This window comes from Coenobita brevimanus, chromosome 57 (genome assembly GCF_032717465.1).
Source record: "Coenobita brevimanus isolate Jiangsu-jjx chromosome 57, ASM3271746v2, whole genome shotgun sequence".
NCBI lineage: Eukaryota > Metazoa > Arthropoda > Malacostraca > Decapoda > Coenobitidae > Coenobita > Coenobita brevimanus.
The window spans coordinates 28,627,543-28,648,779 of NC_137010.1; the positions used below are offsets into that span (position 1 = coordinate 28,627,543).

At 43.1% G+C, this 21,237-nt stretch overlaps 1 protein-coding gene and 2 non-coding genes across 6 annotated transcripts in view; 1 reads left to right on the forward strand and 2 right to left on the reverse strand.

Moving 5' to 3' along the window:
- The first annotated feature begins 7,540 nt into the window (after positions 1-7,540).
- On the forward strand, positions 7,541-7,659 carry LOC145402413 (5S ribosomal RNA). Its single transcript, XR_013897768.1, has one exon. It is a non-coding gene; the product is annotated as a 5S ribosomal RNA (ribosomal RNA).
- Positions 7,660-8,634: 975 nt separating this feature from the next.
- RpS26 (ribosomal protein S26) overlaps positions 8,635-21,237 on the reverse strand; it is a 51,838-nt gene continuing 39,235 nt past the window's right edge. For 3 of the 4 annotated variants that reach the window (XM_080274468.1, XM_080274467.1, XM_080274464.1), the window contains 2 exons: positions 19,413-19,555; positions 8,635-8,677 (listed from right to left, as the gene is read on the reverse strand). In XM_080274468.1, coding sequence (XP_080130594.1) covers positions 8,657-8,677; positions 19,413-19,555 — 164 coding nt within the window. In that variant the 3' untranslated portion in view covers positions 8,635-8,656. The remainder of the gene's footprint in view (positions 8,678-19,412; positions 19,556-21,237) is intronic. The other variant, XM_080274465.1, reaches the window with a different exon arrangement.
- On the reverse strand, positions 12,457-12,575 carry LOC145402487 (5S ribosomal RNA). The gene has a single exon (XR_013897782.1). It is a non-coding gene; the product is annotated as a 5S ribosomal RNA (ribosomal RNA).

The following is a 21,237-nucleotide window of genomic DNA, read 5'->3' on the forward strand; positions in this document are numbered from 1 at the left end:
ACCAGCGACGACCACTAGCCGCACTAGGGTAGAGACGGCCACCGCCCACTCTCCTGCAGTTGCCTCCGGGAGTTGGACCTCAGTGTTGGCCACTAGCTGCATGTCGTCTGCCGTCCCCTCCCCTGACAGGACCTCGGTGACGGCCACTAGCTGCATGTCGTCTGCCGTCCCCTCCCCTGACAGGACCTCGGTGACGGCCACTAGCTGCACCCAGCCCTCAGTTCACTTGGGGAATGAGGCCCTGGTGACGGCCACGGCCACTAGCTGCACCCAGCCCTCGGTTCACTTGGGGAATGAGGCCCTGGTGAAGGCCACTAGCTGCACCCAGCCCTCAGTTCACTTGGGGAATGAGGCTCTGGTGACGGCCACTAGCCGCGTCAGAGGACAGGTGATGGCCACTAACCACACCTTGCCCAATAGGACTCTGGTGAAGGCCACTAACCGCACCAGTGGACAGGTGACGGCCACTAGCCGCATCTTGCCATCAGTCCTGTCAGGAAGTCAGGCCATTAGCCACACCAGCAGGAGAGGGACGGCCACTAGCCACCCTACCCCTGCTGCCTTTGGGACCATACGGAGTTACCAACGAATTACCAAGCAGCTATGGCTCAGTTCAATTCTCTTCTAAGAAAGTTGAGACAAAACAGAACATCTAACCACATATAATAATAATATAAAGGATCAACTGACGAATAAACTTATAAAGAGGTTGAATTCATTGCTGTTAGCAAGGATTCAGTAACTACTCCCATAAGCGTCCAAAGGAGCAGCTAGCCTGAACGATTGCCTATACTCTGGACCTAACACTAACAGAGAAGTTAGGGAATGTGTTACTAAGATTTAGAGAGAAACCTCATGCTTATACAACAGACAGTAAGGTTTTTCTCAGAATAGGACTGAGAGAGCAGGATAGGAAATTTACCAAAGTCCTCTGGCCTCAAGACCCTCAAAATGAGGATAGGCCATTGAAAACTTACTGTTTCCGATCAGTGCTCTTTGGCTCTTGTGCTAGTCCTTTCCTACTTTGCAACACTTTAAAGCACCATTTTGGAATGTCAAATGCCCAGAAATAGGGCAGGCTTTTTACATGGATAATATGCAAGGTATTGCTGATACTGAGTCGGAAGAATTGAAGGCTTATGAAGTAGCCAATTCCAAATGTGGGAAGGCAAATTTGCCATTACAGAGCTGGAATACAAATTCACCGCTTTTGAGGAATAAAATACAAGAGGACTATCCAAATAATGACATTCCCAAAACTCAAAATGTGTTGGGTCTTAACGTTTGAAACCAATTGATTTCTCTGATGTCACTCTCACCAAGAGGTCCTAGTTAAGTCAGGTCTCCATGTTATTTGACTCATTGGGATTGGTCAGTCCTATATTAGGGGTAAATGGTTAGTGCTGGAGGCATGGCGAGAGAAGATAGACTGGGACACTGAATTGAATGAGACCTATGTGGAAAATGAGAACAGATTAGAAAGGAGTTTGAAACCACAGCAAGCATATGTATTCCCAGGAAAATAAACAGTAATGAGAAGTCACACTTACACATTTTGTGATGCTTCTCAAAGGGCAAATGGAGCAGTAGCTTATTGCACAGCAGGATAGGACAGTATGATTATTATGTCCAAAGCCAGAGTTACCCAATTAAAGGAAGAACCCTACCTCAGATGGAATTGGCTTCCATAGAAATAGGAACTAAATTGGCCAGGATAGTTAAGGAAGACAGTAAAATTCCTTTCGTCCGCAGTACAGTGAAGACTATTAAACAGCTGTCTTCCAAAGTTAAATTTATGCATGTTTCCTCCAAACAAAACCCAGTCGATCTGCTCTCAAGAGGTTCAACTGTAAAGAGACTGATCTAAGATAACTTGTGGTTTAAAGGTCCTAAATGGTCACTCACTAAAGCTTGGCGGGAGCGCGAGGGCTCTGAGGTAGAGCGCCCGACTCAATCGCAAGGTTGCGAGTTCGAGCCTCTGACGGGTCACCGTTGCCGGGAGTGGCAAAGCGCTCCTGTAACGTGGCGGGGCTATATGGCCATAGTTGCCTAGCTCGGGGATGATTAAATTACTAAAGCTTGGCCTGAGCAGAAACAGTATAGTATTGCTGAGGTTGGTGTAGTTGTAATGCTAGGTGAAAAAGGCCCGACTCCTCGGTCCTAGAACACCTAACGTGTAGCAGGGTCCTCTTTCATGACCGGGGCTTAGTGCAATAAAGAGAGGTAGGACACAAAAACTCCAGGCAACAACCTTTACACATATATTACCACAGTCAGACACAGGACAAAATCAGCAGATATTACAACACAATATGTGGCAACATCTGTGGGAGGGATATCAACGTCTGAAAAAAGTATTGGACACCTGGAATAGACATTGGAGCGAAGAACATCTTTTGAGCCTACGAGAAAGATTTTATGGGACGCAAGCTGCCAGCAACAAGTCTGTAATAAACATAGGAGATGTGGTCTTAATAAAAACAGAAATCCAAGATCCAATGGCCATTAGCTAAAGTGATCTCCACACACCCAGATTCAGTAGGGGTGCTGAGACTTGTAAAAATTAAATGTAAGGGACATACTAACAAAAACTATTGATAAACTGGTACCCCTTGAGTTAACAGCTACCTCGGAGACAGTGGATAGTGAAGAGCAATTGGGTCAAGATGCGCGATCTAGAAGGGCTGCAGCACAGGGTTCTCGAGACCTATGGAGAGAACTCCTGGCTGTCACATTACATGTTACAGCGTATCATTTTTCGCCTGGCCCCAAAACTGGAAAATATTTCCCCCCAGAACAGTTGCTTTCTTTACCTTATAAAATGGTCGTCCCTGGTTAAAAGCAGAGGAAAATCTAGAGAAAGTTAATAACTATTCAAGAGGTTTCATAACCCCGAGATCACGTTCTCTTTAATAATTCTTATTATTAATAAATTAAATGCTACTGCGTTTAACCCTTGTGGATAACTATATTGTAAATACATGTAAATACTTTGGAATTTTCCATTGACCTAATTGCACCTGCATGGTGAGTATGAAATGCCTCAAGTGAAAAACGAATGAGGGTTTAATACATCTTTACATAGGTAAAGGGAATATTTGGCTTGGCTTTAGTTTAATTAAAACTAAGATTAATTTTAGTTAGATTTGCCTTGTATATATCATGAAGTAATCTAGCTGTATTTAGCATTGTAATTAATTAATAGTTGGCACCTCTACAGTCCTATGATGGATAAAAGGTGTCTGGGTTAAGAGAAAATCTGCGAGAACTTTTGCGATGTGCATATGAGGTTTTGTTAAGTGGTATTCTGGAGTGTTGTACGACAGTCGTAAGACTAACACCAGCAAACTGTAGTCCGCGCCAGCGCAAATGTTGGCCAATCAAGTAGCGGGAGGTTTCTCACCTTAAACCTGAGTAACCAATCACAGTAGGCCTACACCAGAATGTGACGTCACTGTGGTAGCAGACGATGTTTCCACACCGCCAGTCATAATTTCCATGACGGTATTGAAGCAGTGGAGGATCACCAAAATATTAAGTATAGAAGAGGGGCAGCAAAATTCTCAGAGGAAGAAATAAGTGCGCTGATTAATAATTTTTTCAACATTGTATCATGTATCACCATATTTTAGATGAGTTTCTTTTTTACATTGGCTTGTTTAATCGAATTTATTTGAACACTGAATCATGAGGCTGTAATTTGTTTGCAGTAAAGACCATATTGGCCAAAATGCTAGTTTTACCACTTTTATCGAAGTAGTACTTGCTCCGATATAGTATACTGGGATCGTCTACAACGGTCCGCTGCCACATGTACTTAATATTTTTTGTAGAATCGCAACAATTGTATGCACTTAAGGATTAACTGATGCGTGATTTCATTCTAAGGATTTGGGGAATGTTTGAGTAACATCATTTCTAAAAATAGGATAATTATAAGGCTTACAAGTACTTAGGACTGCCCCTTACATGGCGCAACTCTAAGAGGAGATATGACAATGCAGCATAGGGTTTGAGCTCTTTTTCTAGGGCTCCAGAATATGCACTTAAATGAAAAGTTACTCTATCGTCATGTTCACGCACTCTGCTACCAAAGCTCATCAGGCTTGTCGTCATCTGTCCGACCTTTACGATTTGGCCAAATCAGTGGGGGATAACTAGGAGATAGGAGAATAATAACTAGGTGAGTTGGAATATCAATTACACCTAAACCTCCTAAGAGTCTTATGTGAATTTACTTAAGGTCATGTTAAAATAATACTCATCAGATAAGGGATTGTACAAAAATATCTGACAAAATATGTTACACAGCCAGCTCCCCAGTGCAGGAGTAGCCTTTCCAACAGCATTCCTTGATGCGCATCTTAATTTATGTCTATAATGCTGGGTTTGGGCTCAGAAAACAACACGACACCCCCAGAAAGAGCCCACGGAGAGGTAGACCGCGCGGTCCAGCTCCATGTGAGAGGGACATAAGTCCGCCCGGGCCATGTGCCCCTATGACCCGCAACTCGTCCGCCGCCACCGTAGCAGGAAACTGCAACTACCTAGCGGGCGACCCGACCCTTGACAACCACGGGGTGGAGCTGTTACTCCAGCTCCAGTCAACACCTGAGACGACCGGTACCCGCTCAACCCTCCTGCAGGAGACGGCCTGCAGTCGCTCTGGAGGCAAACAGGAGACGGCCTGTAGCCACTCCCACCTTCGTCAGGAGAATGCCAGAAGCCGCTCTGAAGATGCCTCTAACGAGACGGCCTGTAGCTGCTCGACCCTCCTACAGGAGATGGCCTGCAGCCGCTTCGGAGATTAAGGAGACGGCTGGTAACCGCTCCCGCCTTCGCCAGGAGACGGCCAGTAGCCGTTCTGAAGGTGCCCCTTGAGAGACGGCCTGTAGCCACTCGAGCCCCATATAGGAGACGGCCTGCAGCCGCTCTGGAGGTAACCAGGAGATAGACGGCAGCCACTCCCGCCTTCATCAGGAGACGGCCAGTAGCCGCTCTGAAGGTGCCCCTGAGCCGGCCTGTAGCCACTCCTTCCCCCAGGCCATGGCTGGTAGCCACGCCCCCGGAAGGCCACAGCCAGTAGCTGGGCCCTATGGTAGGAGACAGCCAGTAGCTGCTCCTCTGTCAGGTGCAGACTCCTGCCCACCAACGTACGACCCAGAAGGAGTCCCCAGCCTAGGGGCCCTGTGACTGCCACTGGGCTTTTCTCCCTGCAGCCCGATCCAGAGAGGACTTCCCTAACGGGCCCCGACGTAGGCCGACGCCGCAGCACCCTCCTGACGGCATCCCCAAACACCAGGGACCGCAGCCCTCGGGACCTCCAGACCGCCCCCAGGACCCCCGGGCGGGGCCTCCCTACACCCAGACGCCGGAGATCTTCGTCCTCCGTCAGGCGCCTAAGCGAGAAGTTCAGGCAGCTATTTGGCCTCAGCCCCAAGGGCCAGACTCCCACCCCAAGCCCCGAAAGAACGGGACCCTTCGCCACCAGCAGCCCCGGATGAGAGAGGACGCCCCTACGCATGATCCCGTGGACCCTGAACACAGAGGCCCCCGGCAGAACCCAGCCCTGTCAGTAGTGAGGCTGAGTCACCTCCGCCGCCCTTGTACCTGACCACCACGACACCCAGACCCGAAAGGAGTGACAGAGAAAGCAGTGTCCGTGACATAGTGAAGTAAAGGCAGAACAGTGAATTAACAGTATAAAGAAAGTCAGAGAGAAAAGCATCAGTGACAATATAAAAGCGTGGTGGAATAAGCAAGGTAACAGTGAAAGAGTGAACACGGCAAGGCAATGAAATGTGGGTCCATCACAGTGAATACGCTACCAAATAGTAACGCCGCACCACACTAAGATCATACGCCGGCCCCAGTGTTAAAGTAATAATTACCCACAGTGAAATAGTACCACCAATTCCACCAATATATAAAACTTGGACATCCTGCAATAATAGTGCATAACCCCTCTGCCCTAAGCTATTCACCTTACCCGACCCTGATCTTAGTAGTATCCTTCGTTATACTAATAACCCATATCTAAGCGTAAGAATTACAGTATAATTGTCCAGTATATATGTATTTGTGACATCTACCCTTTCTGCTGTAGAATTTAGTAGTACACATGTAAGGTTGTTGCCTTGAGTTTTTGTGTCCTGCATCTCTCCTATTTGTCTAAGCTCCGGTCTAGAAAGAGAACCCAGCTACACGCTAGATGTTAGAGGGACGGGAAGCCGACCCTAAAACACCTAGCATTACAGTGCCAGTCTGAAGTGTATTTTCCTTTTCATTGTTCCCAAATTTGTTGCTCTTGTTAACTCTTTCTCCTTCGATCCAAGCCAGTCTTAATCCCTAACCATTCCTACCTATGTACTTTTCTTCCGATCTCTCATTTCATATCTCTGATATTTCCACTGTCTTTCCAAGATTCTGGCATATGATATGCTTGATGCACATACCTCGCCCCTTAACCGCGGGTGTCATTCCAGAATGACATTGCAAAAACTGGACCAAACTGCGGGTGTCATTCTGGAATGTTTGTGAATATTTTGAATACCGAGCGTTTTTTCCGCACGCCAATTGTTTCAAGGGAGAGTAGCTATTAAGTTCTTTCACTCCAGCTGACCCCCACCTCCCTCCTCCCACCCCCCACCCCCTGGGCCCCCCACCCCACCCGACCAAACACGCATCAGTATCTGTCCAGCTTTGTGAGTGACAACAGCGCTGATGTGGCAGTGAAGTGCGGGCAATTACAGTGCCTTTTACCTGCCTCAGTGAACACAGAGTGGGTGTTTATCGTATATGCAGTGTTCATATATGTTTATAGTATTATTATCAGAATGAGGGTGGCATTTGGTAATGGTGTGTGAGCGAAAAATAGTGATTTTAGATCACTCACTTCTAATGGCACTGCCCATCCAGTGATAGTCAACAAAATCACGAAACCTACATCATTGCAAAGCCAAAGGTTAGTACTTTCTAATGGTACCTTATTTTTTGCTCTAGATTTATTCTGTGCAGAGTTATAAAGGTTTAAAGTTTGTTTATATTTTGGCTGGAACCCCCGCCGGGGGGGGCAGTCAGGTCAAAACAATGCCCGCAGTTAAAGGGTTAAACTCCTCGAGAGTTTCCCTCCACCTGATGAGTTGGCCACTGTGGGTGCTGGACTGGTGTAACCACTGGAGTGATTGATGGTCAATGATGATGGTAACATGTGTACCCAAGAGGTTGGCTCGAAAGTGCTCCAATGCCCATGATGTCTAGGCATTCTAATTTGGTGGCAGCATTGAGGGTGCACCTGGCACAGGCGATGATGTGCTCCTGCCCTTCTTGCACCTGGGCGAGGACAGCGCCGATCACTACTAGAGACACGTCTGTGTATAGGCCAAATGGCAGGGTGTAGTCGGGGAATGTGACGATTGGGGCAGTGATGAGCCGGGTTTTTAGGGCGTGGAATGCTGCACCCTGCTCATTGGTCCAGGTGAAAGGCTTGCCCTTTTTAGTCATATCGTGGAGGGGCTTGGCAATGTTGGTGAACCCTTTTACAAAGCGCCATACCACGTTGAGTACACCGCTTCCCGTCCGATCAGCAAAGTTAAGCAACGTTGGGTCTGGTTAGTACTTGGATGGGTGACCGCCTGGGAACACCAGATGCTGTTGGCATAACATTCTCCCTACGTGTCAAGTGGGGTTGGTGGAGGATTAGTGCCCTTCCCAGTAAAACAATTAACTCTAAGCCCTTGGCCACTCCGTTTGGGATACATGGCGTCTGGCAATGAATGAACGAATGAAAACAGTAGTAAGATGTGAGCCCCAGGAAAGCGCAGACTTCATGGACATCTCGGGGTAGGGGAGATCTGCGATGGCATGCAGCTTGTCAGGGTCAGGTGCTATTCCTTCCTTTGAAATAATGTGCCCCAGGAAGGAGACGGTTCGTGCAGCCAGGATGCACTTTGATGGTCTGAGTTTGAGGCCAGCCTGGGGGATGCACAGGAAGACCTTTTTAAGGTGCTGGAGGTAGTCTGCCCATGCCTGGCTGAAAAAGATTACGTCGTCCAGGTATGCCAGGCAGATTTCCCAGGTGAGGCCACTAAGGACTGACTCCATTAATCTGGAAAAAGTAGCATGGGGATTGCAGAGTCATAATGGGAGGACGTTGAATTCATAGTGTTTTCCATTACTGATTGAGAAAGCTGTTTCCCCCCGTCTTTGGGGGGGGGGGGGGGCCAGGAGACCCCACAAATATTTTTTACACTGTCACTCCTAAATGCTGCAAGCTTTTTTGCCCAAAAATTATGTGCACATACAATAACCACCTACAATAAAAGTCAGCGACAGGTACGTCGGAAAAATAAACAATGGCTTAATGGCATCATTTTAAAGACATGCTGGGATCCACAGGGACCCCACACAGCTCAAGAAAGGCTCATATAGTTATCACCCAGCATAGCAAATTATTTCCTGGGTTATAGGAAACCACTTGACCTGTCCTTCAGTGCAGAGTCACCAAAGCACTACACTGAGTAAATGGATGATGGGCACACCATTCTGCGATACAAATAAGAATATCAATAATGAAAATAAATATACGGCAGTTCCACAGCTGGAGGGGGGATCAAAGGTGAATTAAAAGCTGGATTCACATTCTTCCTTTATTTGTCTAGTTCTGAGGGCGAGTATCCTGGAAAGGGAAAAAAAAAAAAAACATTGTTAGGTGTTTACTTTTGGAGGAACAGCTACAAAACATAGACCAATAACAAAGAAAAGCAACAAACATATACTGCTTGAAATAAATAATATTATCAGCAGCGGGAGACCAATATGAACATGGAAAAAAATTAACACATTTAATATTGCAATTATCTACGAATTTTATAAGTATCACTGAAAGTTCAAATATCTCTACTATTAATATTACTATGATGCTGTTTAACTATTTCACTGCTCACTGAGTGCTGCAGTGAGATCCTTGTATGTGTTGGCACTGATATAACAATGCAGCTCCACTGTCCAGTTAAACAAATGTCCCTTCACTCCCTCCCTGTTCCCTGAAAAGTGGATGGTGGACTGCAGGGAAAAGGCAACTTCAGCCTGTAGTCTACTAGGTTCATATCCTAATGAATCTGGGAAACAATAACAACACCTAATACAGTAAAGACAATGATGCAATCTCACTTCCAAACAGAAACATGATGTTTAATTTTAAAAGGAAGAGACAATTAACGACAGATGAATATCTGGTGTATGTTTGAAAAGCATCAGCAAGTCACAACAAAAAATAAATTAAAAATGATGTGTGTTGTAATCTGCCTACATCAGTCAATATCAACATTACCAGCAAGTTTGTGGCCCAAAGAAGCTTAATATCATATTGAATTAAAGCAACACTGGTGTATTTGAAGCTGTCAGGTCTTCCTATTACTCAAAAACTAGAGGCGACTTCAGCTTCCTGAATTAACATTACTAGAAGAATGACGTTTTCTCATAAAAGTTATTCAGTCACTGATTCAAACCATGTTATACTTGTCACAAGGAAATCTCCCATTATTCATGTGTTGTTGTCCCAGTCAAGGGCGATATTTATGTGCCCTGAATACATAATTTTGCGTCTTCAAAGGCAGCTATAGATCTTTTCCATGTGATGTCACAAGTCATGTGACTTTTGTTTACGGCGCCACACTGGATGGCAAATTATCAGAAGTCTAGAGAGAGAGAACAGACGAGTTTCCAGTGAAATTTTTTTTTTGAAGATACTTGCATGGATAAAAAATACGAAGATAATAACTATCTCAACCATTATTAAAAAAAAAAATGCAGGAACATGAAAAATAATTGAAATATCACGTCTCTGAAACAGCCCCTGATTGGTCGTGATGCCACTACTCACACTGAGGCAGCATAGTCGACTTTGTTTACATTTAGCCTGCATACATTGTGCTTATTTATGACCTCCAAGAATGCCCAATGAAAAGAGGAATAATTGCTAATGCTTCGTTCCAGTGTGTAAGTGCACTGACAAAAGCGCACCAGGGAAATTAATCCTCTACGTACCAGCCAATAACAATAAATGAAAGCAGTGGTGGCTGGCTGCTCGTTGGAAGTTCCCAGTGTTGGAATGCAGTCTTTACTATTGTGAAAATATTATATTTTTCACCATATAAGTTCATGTACACCTAATTATCTGAAATTCGGTGAAAAAACTATGATTAATTTAACTGTTAACAGAATATCAGGAGTCAGAGTGAATACATGCCAAGGTTAGTGGGTATCTCTACTTCTGATCGCCAACACACTTTGACAAACTTCTGTTTCGCACAAATACTGATTTAAAGTACAAATAAATGCATTTTTATGTTAAATTAATATTTATATAAAGCAGAAGTCTGCCAAGGCAAGCTGTCGAGCTAAAGAAGAAACACTTCCGCTAATTTTAGCGCACTTTCGATATGAATACGGGTTTTTTAAAGGAAAATTAAATAAAAAAATCTGACCGGATTTCAGATAATTAGGGGAGTATGAACCTATATGGTGATAAAATGCGCCATATATTAAACACTTTCCACCTCATGAGGTACGAGCACCGCTCAGGAATGGTGAAGCTGTAAGCTACATCTGGTCGATTTCACTACAATTTACTTACCTAACAGTTACCACCCATTTACACCATGAAAAGTATTCCTTCACAACATACCTGAAGCAGGTAGTTTGGATCTACAGTGGCCATGTAGGTACAACTATTATCTCTGTTACTGGTAAAGTATTGTGTGATGGATTGCAGCGTCGTCTGCAGTATGAATACTGACGTCATCGTCAACGTGGTGGCTGCTTCACCCCAGCCACAAAGAATTAAAGTTATCACGTCTTGATCAATGGAACTGATAAAAAGATACATATACCGTAAGTTTCTAAGTACACAGCAGAGTGCACTTGCCATGTTTATCCAGAACCGGCAACACGTCCATTACAGATTCCACAATGGTATTCCATCAGGTGAGCCAATGACTTGTGAGTACATAGGGGCATATTTATCATTCTTTGCTGCTGCAGATGTCATGGGATATCCTAATTATGTTAATGTCACAGAGTACAAGACCCACATGGCCATGTATGTGCATTGGAAAAGAGGGGGAGGGTCCATGTCACAGGCCTTGTTTTGGTATTATTCCTGTTTCTCCCAAATGAAATCAGACATAATCTACACATAATCTATATTCTCCACTGCAGTGATGATCAAGAATGTTAGATGCGTATGTAAAACTTATTTAATTATAGATTAGGTCATACTGAAGGTAAGGTTAGGCAATATTAGGTTAGGTTAGATTAGGTTAAAACTTAAATTTTCATTTTTTCAATGTGATTCATTTGAAACTGATATTTGTGTCATGGTGGACCACTTTAACAGTAATGCAGTACAGAACACTATTGAACAGTTCAGTGTAAAAGTGTAACATACCACTGTGAGCCTGTATGCTAAACTGTGTTTCAGTTAAAACCAAAGCATAATTACTATGGTGGTATCACTCTAAACTGGCGGTTTGGGTGGGGCACGAACCTCTGTACAGTGTTGCCACGTTTTCCATACCCGCAATGCCCCCCTCTCTCTCTCTCTCTCTCTCTCTCTCCTAGGGGGAGATGTGCATCACCCTAGGGAATTTTGTTTCTTTTATGTCTTATAAACTAATGCTTTCATTTCTTTTGTTTTTTATTATATTATTGTTTTACATATGGCGCCAGATGACCTCGGTGTTGCAGCGCCTTGATTTGTTTTCATTCAATCATTCTCGCCCTCCTTCCTTCCCTCCCTTCATCTTTCCCTCAGCTTGACAATGCACTCAACACTGCCCCTAGCCTGCCTTCTCTCTCCCTCTCTCCCCTGGGGGGAGATGTGCATCACCCTTGGGAATTTTGTTTCTTTTATGAGTGACTTATAAACTTGTGCTTTCATTTCTTTATTTTGTTTTTATTATATTTAAAAATATTATTGTTTTACACATGGCGCCAGATGACCTCGCTGTTGTGGCGCCATGATTTGTTTTCATTCAATCACTCTCTCCTTCCTTCACTCCCTTCCTCCATCTCTCACTAAGCTGCACTCAACACTGCCCCTGGTCTGCCTTCCCCCCCCCCCACCCCTCTCTCTCTCTCTCTCTCGTCTGTGGTATTTAAGGATACATTTTGGTTATTTTCTTTTATGTTATAATGTACATATTGTAAATTTGACTTTATTTCCACACCACCCAGGTGATACAAGGAAGCTCTGGCCAGGTCGGACTGGTTGTGTGTGAGTGTTGCCGCTCACTTTTTTTTTTTTTTTTTTTTTTTTTTTTAAACTAAGAAATTGGCATCATTCATTCATTGCCAGACACCATGTATCCCAAACGGGGTGGCCAAGGGCTTAGAGTTAACTGTTTTACAGGGAGGGGCACTAATCCTCCACCAACCCCACTTGACACGTAGGGATGCCAACAGCATCTGGTGTTCCCAGGTGGTCACCCATCCAAGTACTAACCAGACCCAACGTTGCTTAACTTCGCTGATCAGATGGGAAGCGGTGTACTCAACGTGGTATTGCCGTTGTCATATTTTTACTTATATTCCTGCACATTATATTATAATCATAATTGTGACACTATTACCAACCCCAGAAATACAGTAACAGCCAATAAGAGTGACTACTTTTTTTTTTAGCAACACTGTAAAATATTTACGCCACGTTTCTGTACTGCCGTATAAATATTTTACGCATAATAAGTTTACTGTTCTTTCATATAATACACACATCACCACTGTACTCTTATGTGTTTATCTTATTGTGATGCCTTTTACATATATCAGAGCTGTTCACATTGCAGGTATGGAACACGTGGCACCAATGTACAGAGGTTCGTGCTCCACCCAAACCGCCAGTTTAGAGTGGTACCACCATAGTACAGTACTATATGTATAATTTTCAGTTTTATTGCTCCACTGAAAGCCAAACTGCCAATACATGCTCCAGTTAAATACACATTTTTCACTGAGTACAAAAAATACTTTAATCACATATAAGAGGATAAATACTGCACTTATATCAACAGCTCTTTATATTTATCTTTTACGAGGTATGTACTATGACTTTCTTGTTAATGTAAAATGTAAAATCATTAAAATTATATTGCTGAAGTCTTTTAAGTTTTATGCTGTGATATTCATCAGCATGAAATAAATGACCTTAATTTAAATTTGTGCCAATGGTATGTTTCAGTTGCAATGTAAAAGTTAACTTGACAGTTTTGACATATACTGTCAACTATGCATTTTATGTTAAACTATTTTAAACATTATATATATATATATATATATATATATATATATATATATATATATATATGCCATATGTATGAATCTAAACCTATAATTACTGAAATTCCAAAATAAGTAAATTTTTGGCAAATTCCCCAAATTACACCTAACTCATACTGAAGCTTAAAATGTTCATTTTTCAATGTTTTGTAGTGTTATTCAATTGAATCTAATATTCATTTCAGTCAGAAATTACTTTTTTTAAAACCAAACCAAGCTAGCCCATCCAACCTAACTAGGACCTAACTTGAAGATTAAGAAGAGAAAATAACTGCAATAGGCCAACACCCCATGCCAGGCAACTCCCACAGGAGTGTGACAACAAGAATGCAACCTATACCTGCCATATGCTTATCTAGCCTATGCTTGAAGCTTTCTAAAGAGGGGGCAGCAACTATGCCATGGGTAACCTATTCCATTCATCAACTACTCGGTTCACAGTCAGTGTACACAATCCCTACCCTCTTGGCCCCATGTCAAAAATTTACTGATTACCAAGATAATTTACATGTACTGTATGTCAACTGCAGCTAGCTATATTTCACATATACAATGTGACATGACTGTTTACCTTGAGGGATGCCCCAGTGAACTTTGACAGGGTGTTCAACAAATAGTGATAGAGGTTGCCGTATCTGAAATAAGGTTTCGGTCCCCGATCCTTGAAACTGGTGAATTTCTCACTAGATATGGTGTAAGGATCCAGCCCCAAACACTTTTATCTTGTTCCTGTACATATCTTGGTGGCGCTGATCCAGATTTCTGCATACTGTATATCTGACAGTTCCATCTCTGACAGCCCTGTATGGACAGCCACTACTGCAAGGAGCTTGCCGTCCAATATGGAGTTGTAAACAAAACCACGTAATTTCTGTGACGTCCCTGGAAAAGGTCTATAGCTTTGTTGTTTTGTCCTCCCCCCTCCCCTCCTTTACTGGCATCTAGTTGAAGTCTATTCACAAATCCTTCAGTGCCTTAAGCCTTGTACACACTGAGATACAAAGTCTAGAGACAGTCGAGCGACTACGTATCGCGACAACCCAGATACAGACGGGCGACAGTCCAGAGACACACTGGAGACAAGGCAACTTTGTCTCTGGATTGTCTAGAGACTGTTGCGAGACAGTCGCTAGACATTTCTGCTACTTTCTCGCTGGACTGTTGCTAGACAATTGAGAGACAGTCCAGCGACTTTGTTGCGCGTCCGTGATTGAACCATCCACCACGTGAATTTTGAAATATCAGTTTACAATCAACATTTGTCATTAACTCAAGAAGTGATATTCCAGTCACAGGCAAAATGTACATGTGAAGATATACATTTATGGACGAATAGAGAAAGAGAAAGAGAAAGAGAGAGAGAGAGAGAGAGATTTTATATATATATATATATATATATATATATATATATATATATATATATATATATAGACAACTGCCTAGCCCCAGGCTCCTACGCTCCTCATGGGGCAATGTAGGATTGGATGATGGATGATGATATATATAGATGTGTGTGTGTGTGTGTGTGTGTGTGTGTGTGTGTGTGTGTGTGTGTGTGTGTGTGTGTGTGTGTGTGTGTGTGTGTGTGTGTGTGTGTGTGTGTGTGTGTGTGTGTGTGTGTGTGTGTGTGTGTGTGTGTGTGTGTGTGTGTGTGTGTGTGTGTGTGTGTGTGTGTGTGTGTGTACCGGTATGTATATTTCATTTCATTCATTCATCACCCAGTCCTACATTGCCCCATGAGGAGCGTAGGAGCTCGGGAAAAGGGAAGTTGGTCCTGATATTTAAGATGAGAGTGACCAGCCTCACTCATCCCTCAGGGGCATTACGTAAGCAATAAACCCCAACCATCCCTTGGATATAAACCCTCACCAGCTCAATCTGACTGGAACGCCGTAATTACTCACTAAACCACCAGGCGCTAAAATTTGGTTATATGGTTACCACCCAGCGTAGTAAATGGTTTCCTGGTGTACAGGAAACCATTTGTCTTCTCACTCAGTGTAGAGTCACCCACAGGCAGAAGGAAGAGGAAAGAATGAAGGAATGAAAGACAGAAGAGAGTGTGTAAAGCCACCCGTAGGCAGAAGGACGAGGAAAGAATGAAAGAAACACAGAAGAGGATGGAAGGAAAGAAGAATGGAGGAGAGGAAAGGGCAGACACCCGAGAGCAGCACTACACTGAGTGAGTGGATTGTGAGCGCCCGCACCTATATATATACTGTATGTATATATGTGTGTGTGTGTGTGTGTGTGTGTGTGAATAATTGCCAAAACCAACAGTGGAATCACTAACCTAATAACTGTCATGACTGAACCATATATGTACCCATTATTTTTCAACGATGTCTGTAAAACGTATAAATATACCATAATTAATTATTATTAGGATAGACCCGTATACATACAGCATAATCTTTCAACGATGATGTATAACTTTTATCCAAAATTAGAGTACATAAATCTATCTATCTATCTATCTATTGCCAGACGCCTCAATCCCGTTTGGGGTGGCCACAAACAAATCGCCTCCAAGTCGCCCTGTCCCCCGCCATTTCACTGCCCTGCTCCCAACTCACACCCCCCTCTCTCATATACCTCTCCACCCCATCCCTCCATCTCATCCTCGGCCTCCCCCTCCCTCTTCCCCCCTCCACCTCACTCACATACACTCTCTTCGTCAGTCTTTCACCCTCCATCCTCTCCACATGGCCAAACCACCTCAGTGTGTTCCTCATAACGCTTCCTATCACATCCACATCCACACCACAACGCTCCTTTATATCCTCATTCGTCAGCCTGTCTCTCCACGTGACTCCACAGGCTCCTCTTAAATAACTCATTTCCACTGCTCTCACTCTTGACTTGTGTCCTTCCAACAATGTCCAAGCTTCACTTCCGTACGTTAGAGTTGGTATCACAATACTGTCATGTAGTAACTTTTTCACTTCCATGCTCACTTCCCTGTTTCTTATCACTGCTTTCAAGGAACCAGCAACCTTTCTTCCCTGCTGTACCCTTTCAAGCACTTCACCCTCCAAACCTCCATCCTTACTCATCACACTACCCAAATACTTAAACGTACTCACATTTTCCAATTCCTCACCATCTAACCTCGCTGTACATTCACTAACTTCACCTCTCTCAAAGACCATCACTTTACTCTTCCCTACATTCACCTTTAGGTTCCGTTTCTTACACACTCTCTCAAACTCATCCACCAAGCCTTGCAGCTCCCCTTCGTCTTCACTCAACAACACAGTATCATCTGCAAACAACAGTACAGGGAGTTTCCAAACACTATCCTCTCTCACCAGGGCCACTCCAACATCCACTACCCTACCTTGTACCTCTTTTATTACCCCATCCATGTACAGATTGAACAACCATGGAGACATGTCACATCCCTGTTTCAACCCAACTTTCAAAGAGAAAAATTCACTTAGTTCACCATCCACACGCACTGCAGCCTTCGCACCATCGTACATACTCTTCACAGCATTCAACAACTTCCCATCTACTCCATATATTCTTAACACTTTCCACAATCCTTGTCTATCCACCCTGTCATATGCTTTCTCCAAATCCATGAAAGCCGCATACAACTTCTTTCCTTTCTCTAGAAACTTTTCCACTAAAGATCTAAGAATGAATATCTGATCTACACAACCTCTTCTCTTCCTACAGCCTCCCTGTTCTTCTCAAACTAATTTCTCTGTTCTTTCTCTAACTCTGTCTATAAGTATCCTACCATACACTTTTCCTATTATACTAAGAAGACAAATGCCCCTATGATTACCACACACTTCTTTTTCCCCTTTTCCTTTGTACAAGGGAATAATTATACCTGACTTCCAATCCTCCGGGACTCTACCTTCCTCCCAGGCCAATCTGCACATCTTCCACATCATTCTACTACTATCTCTCCCCCATGCTTCAGCATTTCACCACACACTCCATCAATTCCTGGGGCTTTCCCCGATTTAACTTTCTTCATTGCTTCCACAACTTCTATCCTACTGATTTCTTCCTGTCTTCTCACCTCCCTCCTTCTCCCAGACATTCCCCAGCCACTTATACTCGCATTACTTCCATCCTCTACGTTCAACAATTCCTTAAAGTGTTCTCTCCATCTGCTCACTTTTTCTCCCTTCTCCACTAGTAATCTACCATTTTTATCTTTCACTCCCCTGCTAACTTCACTTCCACCCTGTCTTACTCTTTTCACTTCTCTCCAGAACATTTTCTTACAGTCCCTCCACTTTACACTCAAATTCCTTCCAAATTCCTCATCCACTCTCTTCTTACTCTCTCTTACTAATCTTTTCACCTCTCTCTTCCTTTCCAAATATAACTCTCTCTTCCGCCTCTCACCTTCTTCCACGCCCCTATTTCTCATCCATTCATTGTATGCTTTCTTCTTTTGTGCCACAGCCTGTTTCACCTCTTCAGTCCACCACGCTGTTCCTTGCACCCCACTCCGTCTTCTCTTCCTTCCACACACCACATCACATGCTGCACATATTTCTTCTGTAAATATCTTACATAAATCTATCTATCTACATATACTCTATCTACATATACTCTGTAATTATTTAGGATTGAACCATATACATATAATTGTTCAATGTATGTACAACTGTTATGCAAAAATAATGTTAAAATATGTGAGTACTGACGCCTCATAGCAGGAGGCATGCATTTTTAAATGCGAACTTTAAAAAAAAGAAAAAAAAAAAAAAAAAAAAACTCTGTCATCCGTTGCCAAATCCCTCCGCACCGAGCAACTTGTATCTTGTCTCCCATATCTTGTGGGAGACAAGATACAGTCGAAATCTTGTCTCCGGACTGTCGCGCGACTGTCCAGCGACAGATTTAGACTTTCCTGAGACAGTCGCGCAACAGTCTAGTGACATTGTCACGCGACTTTTGCTGGATAAAGTATCTCGGCGTGTACGTGACCCAGAGACAATGTCTAGCGACTGTTGCGAGACAAATTTAGATTTTTCTGAGACAGATGCGAGACAGTCCAGAGACAACGTTGCGCAACTTTGTATCTTGGTGTGTACGAGGCTTTAGTTTCTGGGTCATTATGTCACCATCTTGAACATTTATGAACAGTGATTTTTCACTGCCTTGCATCTCTGAGCAGGTTCTGTTCTTATTCTTCAGAAGTCTAGATTAAGACAACTACATATCAAATCCGAATATGCTTGGGTCCAAAGACTTAAAAGAAAAAGGAAATATTTGGTATGTAGAATAATAATGACAACCAATTAGGAAATGACACAAGTAGCCTACAGAATCATTAAGAGTGAATACAATTAAATACCATGTACAAATCATTTACTCTCCATTTTTGAGTACACACACACACACACACACACACACACACACACAAAACTGCCTTCAAATAAGCACTGACAGCAAGAGTACATGTGACAGTAAATAAACTTTTCCATGAAAAAAATAAATAAATAAAATACTGTAAAATAAAAAATGTAAAGTTTTGGGAAAACAGTGTATTCAGAAACTGAGTCTGTCTTGCACTGTAACAGCACTTCTGTATCTAAGTCCTATTTGTGTGCTTAGTCACAGCTTTTTAATGTCATCTGTTCACTTTAACTTTGTCTAAAACTGCCAGCTATCCATCTTATGTGCTGAGCTTTAACATGAAATAAAGACTAGAGTATGTTGCCAGTAACAAATGGGAAAAGCTATGGATAAGGATACGGAACTTTAGCAGTCTTCTTCTGCCATTTGGGTAGGGGAATAAGCAGCAAAGGGTCAAATATCTTCACGTTAAAGTTAACGAACTACAATCACACAAGTTTGTTAGAAAACTGCAAGATATATACGGTATACAGGCAGTCCTCAAAGAATGTGAAGAATGAATTCTAATTTATGACCAATTTTTACATAAAACTGTTATTGTAAAATGCATGTAACTGGCAAATCCTCTTCACAGACAACAATGGAAATGTAGCAGGTAATTTTTCTTTAAATTACTCAATAACAAAAAAAAAAAAAGGATATCAAAAAGGTTACTTAGAACAAGGACTGCCTGTAATACTTACCGGGCGAACCTGAGCACGTGGGAAACGAGGTGGTGGAGTGCGAATCTTGCGCGCCTTGCGACTGCGGTTCCTCACCACCTTGGAGTGAATGGCACAGGACACGCAGTAGTGCTGCTTAATATACAGCTTAGGCAACTGGTACACTGTTGGTACCAGAAACATCATATTTGTAAATCAGCTATATAACAAACAGGATAATTCAGTTGATAAAATTATATGGACAATGTGGAACAACACTGTACACCTAAAATGCATATAATTTTCTTACATATACTGTACTATATATAAATGCAGATAAAACAGGGTAATGATATCCAGGGCTGGTGGCAGTACTTTCAGAACACAAGGAGTGTGGCCATGTGTTGTTTGCCACAAGGGTGTGGGAAGTAACGGTGGGGAGGATCCCCACATACAGCTCTTCTCAACAGGGTGGAGTCAAAGGCTTTTCGTCTCATTAACTCTCCTCCTCTTACTGGCTCCCTTCAACCCTTGTCTCTTTGCCGCACTGTTGCCTCTTTATCACTTTTCTATTGCTACTTCCATGGTCAATGCTCCTCTGAACTGTCTGCTTGCATCCCTCCACTTCTACGACGGGCGTGTAGCACCCGTCTAGCAACAAACTCTCATCCCTCTTCTGTCCAAGTCTCTAAAGCAAGAGTTAACCGTTACTCCTAGTCCTTTATTTATCCAACGGGTCAACTATGGAACTGTCTCCCTCTGTCTGTATTTCCTACTTCCTATGATCTCCAGTCTTTCAAACGCAGTGTCCAGGCATCTCGAAATGAACAGATCTTGAATTTGGCTCACTTTTGTATTGTTTTTGTTTTTTCTTGGAAGGAACTGTTTGCAGGCTCCTAGCCTTTGGTTCCTTCTTATTTGCATTTATAAAAAAAAAAAAAAAAAAAAAAAAAAAAAAAAAATCCATCTTGCATTGTGTTTGAGATAAGTAGGTGCATAAGAGGTGCAAGGGTATTAGAAGCAGGCTGCAAAATAATGCTGATTTCATGTGTGCAGTGTGTCAGGGAGAGTAAGTGGAAATTGAGAGGTGTGAAAGGACTGATCTTGCTGGAGTCTCTTAAGTGTGTGGAAGAGTTTTGTTATTTGGCGGGACATGTGCTGGAGGTGGGGCTGGAGCTAGCTCTGTGGCTAGGATAAGGCATTGTTGGAGGAAATTCAGGAGTTGCTGTCTCTCCTGACATTGTGAGGGCTTTCCTTCTATGTTAAAGGATCCTCGTATGCAGCATCTGTTAGGAGTGTAATGCGGTACGGCAGTAAGACCTAGGCAGTAAAAGAAGAGGACATTCACAAACTCAGACATGACAGAAATGATAATGATTACATGAATGTGAACTGCATCCTTGAAAGAGAGGCCAGACGGGGAGGGTAAGGATTGTGACTGAAGATCTGAAAGGAAGGATGGGACTTGAATGTACAGAATTAGTGTTGTGATGACAAGTACACTTAGATGGTTTGGGCATGTTGAGAGAATGGAAGCTGACAACTGGGTGTAGATGGGGAGAGGAGTGAATGTTGAGGGTAGGGCTGCAAGAGGCAGATCAAACAAAACCTAGGACATGGTCACAGAGTGTGACCTCAGGGACAAGGGACTGAACAGGGAGGCTGCCACAGATTAAGCAGCGTGCAGAGCCACCATTAGGTGACCAAAGTCGAAGCAGGTTAGGTTAGGTTACGATAAGTTTCATTAGGCTAGGATCAAATGTCTCCCAGTCAGCAGAGTCAAGATGGCTGCCCAGAGTTCACATTGACTACAATTATCAGCCTTTTGCTCCATTTTGTGTGGGAAAGGCCACTTGAAAACCATTGC